Source organism: Nicotiana tabacum, chromosome 13 (genome assembly GCF_000715075.1).
Source record: "Nicotiana tabacum cultivar K326 chromosome 13, ASM71507v2, whole genome shotgun sequence".
Lineage (NCBI taxonomy): Eukaryota > Viridiplantae > Streptophyta > Magnoliopsida > Solanales > Solanaceae > Nicotiana > Nicotiana tabacum.
In genome coordinates, this window is record NC_134092.1 from 15394465 (window position 1) to 15405765 (window position 11301).

The 11301-nt window shown below is 33.1% G+C and overlaps 2 protein-coding genes across 2 annotated transcripts; both read right to left on the reverse strand.

Annotated features, from left to right (window-relative positions):
- Positions 1 to 2589: 2589 nt before the first annotated feature.
- LOC107826516 (uncharacterized) lies at positions 2590 to 3172 on the reverse strand. Its single transcript, XM_016653509.2, has one exon. The coding sequence runs from the start codon at positions 3064 to 3066 to the stop codon at positions 2662 to 2664; it is 405 nt and encodes a 134-aa protein (XP_016508995.1). The 5' UTR covers positions 3067 to 3172; the 3' UTR covers positions 2590 to 2661.
- A 3328-nt stretch (positions 3173 to 6500) lies between these two features.
- On the reverse strand, positions 6501 to 7396 carry LOC107826524 (uncharacterized). Its single transcript, XM_016653518.2, has one exon. It carries the CDS (start codon positions 7278 to 7280, stop codon positions 6879 to 6881), a length of 402 nt encoding a protein of 133 aa, XP_016509004.1. The 5' UTR covers positions 7281 to 7396; the 3' UTR covers positions 6501 to 6878.
- Between the last annotated feature and the right edge of the window lie 3905 nt (positions 7397 to 11301).

Here is an 11301-nt window from a genome sequence, read left to right on the forward strand (position 1 = left end):
AGCACACAACAATCAACTAATGTTGTTGGAGGTCCAAAAAGGAAGATCAATGAGTTTAGAAGAGGTGGTGCAAATGGAGGGTCTAAGAGACCAAAGGCAACAAGATATGGTGTGCTATTTGATTCAAGTAGCACTGTGATACAGAGGGTAAATATTTCTACTTAATCACATAATCAACATATATGGTTTACTAGATAATCCCTCACTCACAACCTTTTATCTTTGTGCAGTCTAGAACTACTGACAGAGTAGTACACAATCCTTCTACACTCATAAGTTCTGCCCCTACCAACATTGAACTTAGGTTCAAACCCCTTAGGCTAAAGTGGAAGGGTCGAGTTGCAGTTATACAAAGGCAACTGCAAGAACAAAGTTACAGAAGGGCAAACTCTGCTACAACCACTCAAGCCACACCAATGACACAATCTACACCAAGCAACCAAGCCACAACAGACATTAATTGAAGTGCTCAACTGATATTTTAAAGACTTAATCATGGATGTTTTAGTTGACTATGGTAGACAATATTTTATAAAGCAACTTTCTTATTTTGGATGCTTTATTAACTGCCTATAACATGCCATGATATTAGTAGTTCATGTACTTGTTGACGTAATGGAACCTTTGTCAATATATTCCATGAACAAAATTTTACATCAACACAAAATATGTAGCCTAAACCGAGGAAATAAGAAAGTACACTATCAATCCTAAACACATAACATAAGAGCTAACATTAGACCAACTACAACCGCAATTATAATAGCAGCAACTCTGAACATCGACCTTCCTTATCTTCTCTAACAATGGCATCGATCACTCTTCTTAATAAGACCCGCAAGAAGAGTCTTGTAGTGTTCTTCCTCAATCACAGGATCAACCCATCGAAAAAAGCCACAACCTTCACCAATCTCATATCTTCGGCAACCTAGGAACCTTCTTCCGGGATTGGTGGGTGTTCGTGACATTTTACGATATGCAGCAAGTCCACAATAACACAAAGGTTCGTTCTTCATTGCTAAAGGAGAAGACGCGACAGTAGCTTATTTCTTGCCGGAGAAGAAGAAAAAAATCGACTTTCAAAAGAAAAGGAGATGAAAAAAATTTATGGGCAATGAAGAATCCCAACATTTTTTTTTATTTTGCACTGTTGAAGCTAACAAAGAAAGAAGAAGGCATCAAATTTGGATAGAAATCATCTTATATAATGTTCAACAATGGATAATAAGGTAGAGAAAAGAAGATGGCTGTTAAATAAGCCACATTATTACCGCTAGGGCTTTTTAAACTGCCTTTACTCCCCTTATAGGCGTGTGAATCACGCACTAAAGCCAAATATGACACATAGGATCAGCCACGTAGGATAAGCGTTTATTATTCACGGTTTGAATGAGTGTAAGTGTTCAATTGGCAAACTTCTAAGTTTGAGGACCGACATGACAAAGTGGCTCAAGTATAAGTGCAATTTAGGCCATTCTGCCTCATAATTATAAAAACTAAACTAGTAAAATAGACAGAAAGCAAAAAAATAAAACTAAAAAATATTTCAACAATTTACACTAAAAAATATTTCAAATAAAAACTAAAAACTATGGAAGCGAATTCTCCATATTTCAACAGCCATAATTTTTCCTTCTATTTGAAAGCTATACGAAATTCTATATACAAATATCAACGTACTAATTCTAAAATCCTGCAAGTAACCTTTACAAATTCTGAAATATTAATTAAGCTCCCCTTGCACAATGTGCATGTGTAGAACTTACCTTTAATGGGTCGTTTGGTAGGATGCATTAGATAGAATAATGCATGCATTAGCTTTGTGTATTAATAATTCCTTGTTTGGTACACATTTTGAACCTATGCATTAGTTATGCAAACATTAGTTATACACCCTATTTGGTATTATCCTATGCATAACTAATGTATAGAAAACCATAGTATTAGCAATGCAATGAGTTTTAATACACGCATAAACTTAGTTAAAGATAAAATTGTCCTTCAAAGTTTATGCTTGATTAAAATATACTATTGTATTAATGCAATTTTAAAATAATCCAAATAGTGAGAAATAAAATTATATCCGTAGTAAATAAATAAATACTTGGCATATTTTCTTTTTTATAAATAAATATTCAATTCTATACTACAATATAGGTAGACAAATCAAATAGTTTTTTTTCAAACTTTTTCATATAAAAACATTCCTCAACATATGTTTCTTTTAAAAAGATAAAGTGATGGACTGGTTTTAAGGGCATTTTTGTAAACAAACAATTCTTTTAGAATTTGCGCAATGTTTTAATACATCAAACCAAACAATGAATAAGAATTATGTCAGCATAACTAATGCAAACCTAACTAGCATTAATAATATACCATATTCAACATTATTCTTATGCACCCTACCAAACTACCCCTAAATTACAAATCACCACCAAGTGCGTATAAGTATCACCTAACGCATTGGCTAACTTTTTTTAAAGAGTTTAACTATTGCACACTTATAAATAATATTTTCACACTCTATCGACTATGAGGTCACTTAAAAGTCAATTACAAACAATCTTTTAAACAAATATAGATCGGTAACCTGCAAAAGATGATATATACCTTGTTATATTAGGTAAATATTCATTGATAGTATAAAAATATTTTACATCAATACACAAGAACCCTTTTGGTCTTTTTCCCCGTTGACCTTATCAGTTTTGACCAAAACCCTTCTTTTTTCTTTAGCCCATTCAATAATCCACCTGATCTACAACCTGATCTTGCAACAAAAGCTATTGATCTGCTTTTCTTCAACGCTCCTCCGGCACCGGCACCGGCACCGGAACCGATGATGCTGACGAAAGAGAAGGGACCCACAACGTCGGAGGTGATACGGCGGTGGCCGCCACCGCGAGGAGAATCACAAGTGGAAGAAGAAGTAGATGAAGATATTACTGCTGTTGAAGTAGAAAGCTTGTAAAGTCTTTCTCTGAGACAACAAGAACAAACTCCTGGTTGCTGTTTATGATCAGGATGTTTCTTGCATATAATTTCTGGCTCAGTAAAACCCATTTTTGGATTAGTTAAGATATTGTGTTGGACTAGCTAGCTAGCTAATAATTCTTCTCACGTAATGAATTACTAATGACCAAATTGCATGTGAGTGGGAATATGAAGATAAGATGTGTATATATATATACACAGAAAAATAGAGTGGATGTTGGGGTACCAAGGAGTCAAAGGAACGTGTGTCAATGATACAGAATTATTGGAAATGACGGAGTCAGAATTTTTGTTAAATGATATTAAAATATATAAAAATAAATATATCAAAAAATTAAAAGAAATCAATATATATATATATATATAATTTTTTTTTTTACCTATTTATACATTATATTTTTTCGCGAAGTGGCGTCATTCGTTCCTAGAAGGTGGCTCTGCCAATGGTTATTGGGTAGCAGTGTGAAATTGGAATTTGTGTAACCTGCTTTCAAGAGTTTAATTAGGAGAAGACGTAGATTTACGGGGGACCGTGTGTGGGTCACGACGTTACCGACTTTGCTTCTGTTTTTAAAATCAGTGGACCTAATATTTGAAGGTTACTAGTCCACTTTTATATTTAATTAAAATGTGATTTACTTTATGTATAAGTGTCATTATTAATATATTACTACATTTTAAAGATATATATATATATATAATTTATCAAAATTTTCGAATAATGGTAAGTTGTAACCTAGTTTTACAACATAGGTCGTTTCTGCTCCTAACAATTTTTTAAGACACTTATCCAACTAATGTAGACTATTCTAGCGATTATGTTTGCAAGTATTCCTTATAAAATACTGTTCTTTTTTAACTTAATTTGTACGCATATATCGGTAATGGTCTTTTTGTTACATTATGTATCAATGTCATTTATTAAATGTAACATACACCATGCATTATTTTCAAATTATTAATTTCACTTTTTACGAAGGGTTATCTATGTTTATCGTTTATGTGCTTTTACACTGTCTCAATTTGCACTATGACTGCAGTTAACTATTTGGGACATATAATGTTGTTTTTATATTGCATCAATTCTGCTACTTACTTCTCCACTTAATGTCCGATACTTCTACATATTGGAAAGAATTGTTTATGCAAAGAAAATAACATCTACTTTCAAAAAAATCATTCGAATAAAGTTAATTAGTAAATACTAATATTTATCTTGCTTGAGTATACATGTATATTCTCTAATACTAAAATCTTACAAGCTTAAGAATAAACCAGTCATATATTCAGACTAAAAAAATAAATAATATTTCATACATATTTTTCGCTTGTTAAAAAAGCATTTTAAACTAGTCAAGATATTTTACTAAAAGCAATTAAGTATTACAATCTTCAAATTTCTTTGCCCAATAAAAAACTATCACATTCATGTAACATATATGGAAGTAAGGGTGTACAAACCGAACCAGAAAATCGCACCAAATCGAAAAGTCAAACTAAACCGATTAAAAAATCCGATGAGGTTTGGTTTGATTTGGTTTGGTATTGAATAAAAAAATCCAAACCAAACCGACATATAAATATATAATTTTTATATATACTTTTAAGATTTTATATAGATTTTTCTTTAAAAAATGTCTAGAAATTTTTGGGATTCTCTTATGGGATGTAATATTTAATAGAATATGAAGTGCTCCATTTTTATTAACTTTAAATAATGTGTTATATGATCACTTTCTTATCAAATGTTATTGAAATGCGTCAATCTCTTTGTTTTTTTCATATTCATATGTCAAGATTTATTAGATTCTTATATTTTTTCGAATTTGAAGTGGTTTTTCGATAATTAAAAATTAAAAATTAAATAGAACATACATCAAAATTAGGCATCGTATTATTTTTTATGTTTAATTATTAAATTCGGTTAACTTTGAAAGTGTACATCAATGAAAATTTATTGTCAGACAATTAAAAAAATAACTATCATGTGTTACTAAGAAAATTCTCCCATAAGGATATTTTAATAGATAATATGTTTGTCAATTTTTTTAATTTTTATTAAACATATATTTACTCATAAAAAATTTAACATAGTAAGATTGACATATTATTCATGTAACAAAAAAATCTAAAAAATCCGACAAAACCGAACCAATTCAAATCGATATAGTTAATTTGGTTTGGTTTTAATAAAAACCAAATCAACCCGGTCCATGTACACCCTAACCCCCATATGGAAGCATAAAGATAGAAGAAAAGGGGGTTATATATTAGTTCAATTTTTGTTTCTTTTTTCTTTTTCCAAAATTTTGGTCAAACGGATGTCTTTAATGAGTTGGTGCGATACAGATTGAGAACGATTAAGCAAAACATAACGCAAAGAAGGCGTTGAAATGGCCGAACACCACAATTAAGTAAAAATAGCATGATGTAGCCGTTTTCGGACTGATAATTAAAAAATAGTCAACGTTTATAAATTTATTGAAAAATAGTCACTATTTTGCTATAACACGGAAAGTTCCAGCCTAATATATTGGAGATTGGTGCACCTGTGTATAAACTTCCAGCATATTATGATGGAACTCCAGCACACGGAAAGTTCCAGCATAATATACTGGAGATTGGAGCACATGTGTATGAACTTTCAACATATTATACTGGACCAGTATATTATACTGGAACTCCTTTATATTTTGATGGAGTTGCAATATATTTATACTGGAGCTCCATCATAATATAATGGAGTATATTTTGATGGAGTTGCAATATATTTATACTTGAGCTCCATCATAATATAATGGAGTTCCAACATAATGTACTGGAACTCCAGCATATTTTGTTGGAAGTTCACATGTAAAAAATTCGAACTCAAGTATATTATGCTGGAATATTTTTCGAATTTTGAACAGTGTTTTTGTTCAGATTTATTTTTACATGAAAAGTGGCTAAATTTCGATTACTTTTGAAACTGTGACTATTTTTCAATTAATACTTGTAAATCTGACTATTTTTGAATTTCACTCCACAATTAATTAGCATGCACATGGGCCTGCTTTTTAAAGTTGCATATCGTTACACGTGGGGATCTTATTTTATGTTTGAGATTAAGACAATTTTTTTTAAAAAATAATTGTGATATTGGGCCAGTTACACCTTGACTAATTTCACGAGATACTTGTCACCTTCCACCAGTAACAAGTATTAAGTAACTCTATCCGTCAAAACTCGGATAGATAAGAAGAAATCAACTATATTTTTGATTTCGGTGGTATTTAAGACAACGTTGTTAGAATCGAAGTCCAAGTGAAATATCTTTCTTATATTCTATGCTTTGTGTATAACTTTTTATTTACTAGTAGTATTTAACTTAAGCGCTAGGCATAATTTGCCAAAAAAGGAAATTTCACCTTCAATATTTTAATTGAAATGTATCGCGAGCAAAAGTTTAAAAGTCCGAAATGTCTAATTAGAAAACTAGATGTATGAAGTGACAAAAAAATACCGACTCACAACCATAAGACGAATACATGACTCTCTTTTTTTTTTTTTTTCTCCTTTTAAAAAGAGAATTTAACTATAACAGGATTGGTTATAAGTGGTGATCAAATTTATGATTGAAGTTAACTTTTATAGTAAGTATAGATTGACAACGTACAAATGATGATATATAGCATGTTACATCTCGTAGAAGTACACTTATAGTGTAAATTATTTTACAGTGAACAAAATATATATATATATATATATATGCTAGCTTTGTCGATTGAAAACAGATATCTACCTTGTGTCTTATATATTATTCTTATCAAATTCAATTTGTGAGACCGCACTGGGCAGTTGTTGTAATATTTATATATACTGCTTTCTCGAGCAGAAGATGATCAATGCACAAGAACCCTATTGGATCTTTTCCCCCTTGACCTGATCAGCTTTGACCAGAAACCTTCTTTCTTCTTTTGGCCATTCAATCCACCTGATCTTGCAACAAAAGCTATTGATCTGCTCTTCTTCAAACCGCCTCCGGCGCCGGCGCCGGCACCGATGATGCTGACGAAAGAGAAGGAACCCACAACGTCGGAGGTGATCCGGCGGTGGCCGCCACTGCGGGGAGAATCAAAAGTGGAAGAAGAAGTAGAGGATAATGCCAAAGAAAGTGGCATTATTGTTGTTGTTGAAGTAGAAAGCTTATTGAGTCTTTCTCTTAGACAAGAAGAACAAACTCCTGGTTGCTGCTTATGATTTGGATGCTTCTTGCATATCATTTCTGGCTCAGTAAAACCCATTTTTTGATTGGTATAGAAGTATATAGGACTGAATTTTGGAAAAATAGTCTTGGACTAGATAGCTATCTTGTCACGTAATATGACTAATTAAAGACAAATGCATGTGAGTGGGATATGAAGATAAGAATATATATATACACACACGGGTGGATGTTTGGGGTGGGTCGATGATAATATTAACGTACGTGTTTGAAGTATGAGTCATTGGCCAGTGTGAAATTGGAATTTGGGTCAGCTGCTTTAATTTTAGAGGGTTAGGAGAAGACGAAGATGTATAGGGAGAGGGGACCGTGTGGCTCACGACCGACTTTTGCTTCTGTTTTTATGATCACTCAAACAGTTACGTTTTGCACACATAACTTGTGCGACATTTTCTTTGGACATAACACTACTTCTATTCGACAAATTTTATTTTATGTTCTAATTGAGAAGCATCACAACAAAGAATAGAAGTTAAACATAAAGAAATTAGGATCCAAAGTCATACGAGCTGCACACGACCAAATAATCCGAGCAAGAGAGTATAAGCCGCGAGAGACAAATTTTATTTTATGTTCTAATTGAGAAGCATCACAACAAAGAATAGAAGTTAAACATAAAGAAATTAGGATCCAAAGTCATACGAGCTGCACACGACTAAATAATCCGAGCAAGAGAGTATAAGCCGCGAGAGACAAATTTACTTTAGTGACACCGTTTCACTAAATATACATATAAAGAATATGCAAAAAATAACATAGAATGACACTACTTGGTAAATTTAGATTGCTCGGTCCGCTAAGACATTACAATTCTTGAGTTTGGGACTGGGGTTCGGGCCCAAACCAACACATTTTTGTTCTTTTAAGTTTTAGAGTCCCTAAACATCTTTAAAAATGATTGATAGGATCTAAATTGATTTTTTCGCCGTTTTAAATTTATTATTTACTCTTTTAAATATGACACCGCCTATAAAAAATACTGAGTACACCATTGTAAGCCGCTTTATTAACATCCTGCCTAGTCCAATGGAACTACAAATTATGAAATTGATTCTTCAAAGACGATCAATCCCAAATAATCTTACCACATCGAGACAAACTTACGCATGAGTTGAATTAAGAACAGTGAACACCTCTTTAGAATCAAATTCAACCATTACCTTATCAATATTTAAGTCATTAAGCAATGAAAACACTTCACCAAGGGAGAAAGCTTCAGGATTACGGGCTTTCAAATAACTAGAAAGATGGCCTTTAATAAAGAAGCCGCCATTGTTGTTCCCAAATACACACGTAAGTATACGGAGTCGTACAAATAATAAAATGATAAGTCGAGTGTCGAACCCACAAAGACTTGTGTTAACTACCTACTAATTTCACCAAGATTGTTATTCAGTCAATCAGAGTTTAAGAGTGTGATTATACTAAGCAATAATTGTAACAAGTAACTAATTAATCAAACAGAAAATAGTTGTTGTATATTCAGTAGAGATGAATATTCCAGAGCTGTGAACGATTTACCAATCCTATTGCACATTCTAATCACTTCTCCATTTCAAACAATTCGCTCATGGTTGCTAATTAATCGAGTAAATGCTATCGTAGTATTCTCCCGAATTATTACTCGCCTATTTAAAATAGATTAACGCCTATATTCATATGAAATCAATCTATTAAGAACGCATTAAGATTATGATATTCAAATTGAGCATGGTGACTAGGTATATTCCTATTCTAACCACAAATCCGTCCCCCACTCAGAGTTAAGATCACGCCCTCTTCAATTCTTCGCTAATCTAGACGTAGCTTTCCTAAGTATAGCATAGATAGTAAATAGAACCTAACTGTTGGCTAAATAATTAAGCAATTAATCACAAAATTGAAGAAATAACCATATATTAACGCATTATATATAATTAAGGTCAAGTCAACTCCAAACAATAATATTAATGGCTAAATCACAACCCCAGAACTTATGGGTTTTATCCACTCATGATAAGGTTAAACAATTTCACAAGTGTTTGAATAGTTAAAAATACTAAGAAAGATGAAGAAAAACTGAGAATCCTTACTTCTGAGTGTTCTGTGCTTGTGTTTTCCTCTCAAAGTGGCGTCTCTCCCTCCAAAATAGGTTTAGACTTCTTTTTATATAAGTTGGGGTGTGTAGGGTCGAAATAGCCTTATCTCGTGCGAAGTGGGATATTTTCCCGTCACCCAACGTCCAGGGTAGAGTGGGGTGCTAGCCCTGGTGCTGGAAAATTTGTTGATTATGAAAGTTGCGCCCCAGGCAGTGCGAGTAAAATATGAGGCGACATGCATATAAATATACACACTTTAAACCGAATATCAACACCCCACACTTAGACTCTTGTTCGCTCTCGAGCAATGGAACTATAAACTACACCCCAACAACGTATATCTTAACTAGGAAGGAGCAATTCAATTTTTCAACCATACACTCTACCTTTGTCTATGGTCAATACCGACAATCAAGCATGAACATACGAAATTCACATTCTTCCCATTTTAAACATGACCAAGTATAAATATTTCAATTTAACCAATTCAAACAACCTATCCATAACCATCCTACCTCAAGAGCCAACTCGTTACCACTAAGCACTCTCAACTCGGGCGCTCACCCAACAAGAGAAGTTAACAACATTACCAATTCATCATGAGATCATGTGCCCTCACCAACAAACAAAAGAGTGAATATAAAAATGGTCCACACATTCAAATATAACTTTGAACATAAATTAAGGACATCACACACTAGATCGAAATTCGCTCACTCTCACAAATAAATTCATGTGCATCGTGTAGTCATATCATAAGCTTGCCCGTAGTGTACATATCTACTAATCTAAACTAGCCAAATATAGGATCAATTAGGACTTTATGAGTTGTAATGTAGGCTAAGGGACATGTAGGATACATTTAGGAATAGTGATTACCCCTTCTAAGCTGTTTAATATACTACACTCAAGAATCAAGTACATATTCTTATTAATCAATTTACTCGCCACAAACCATACACAACATAGCCCTTTCTTTAATTAAGCACTTCTATATTCCCACTAGCACGAATTAGTAAGATTAGGAGGTGTGTTTTTTCTTCTTCTTGACTATCAACATTATTTATGTATTTTTTCTTGCAATTTTCTTTCTCCTTTTTTTCTTCTACACACACTCCATACATTAAGGTTCATCGGCTAGTGGTATTATTTTTACAACTTTAGTGCATCTTATGGGCCCTTCCATGGTTCAACTTGAAAGCTACTTCCCAATCTCTCACCATACTTCTTTTAGCGCCTAAGTGCCTTCGGAGGTAAAGGTTCAACAAGCTCAAGTTAAGAACAAAATCGGGATACGACTTGTAATGTTGGTGCCAAAGAAAAGGCCTATAGGCTCAAAGGGGTTAGCAACGAAAATATTTATTTGTAGGGGACAAGCACATCTATGATCAAGCAAAGAAATACCTACGTCATCTCCTAGACTAGCAAAACTTAATGATTTCGCATTGATTAACACACAAGAAAAGTTCTAGATTACACCGGATAGCACAAAATAACACAAATCCTCACACACACATTGCACATGACTCAATCAAGACGGTTATGTTTAATTCTCAAGTCAAGAAAGCACATATAGTTGAGAAATTTTTAAGCAATAATGCACTAGGTGACATACAAGTCAAACAACTGAGAATATGCGTCACAGAATAGGCTATTTATCTTATTAAGGCATCATAATTCAACTCAAATATAACAGGAAGACAAAACGCATTCTGTAGCCTAATGTGCCCGTACCAAAGATGTCAACAAGTATCTTAGAGCAACTCAGTTATCTTTCCATCCAACTCCTAAAAAGATAAAAATAAAATACCCGGTTCAAGATACACCCTTGAAAAAGAACAGGCGCCCAATAAAAAACCAAGGGATACTACCTAACAATCCTAAAAAAAGAAAAGAAAATATTTTTGGTATTTTTAATCGGACCTTAATCCCAAAAGAAAGCTGTCCATAAGATCCATCGTC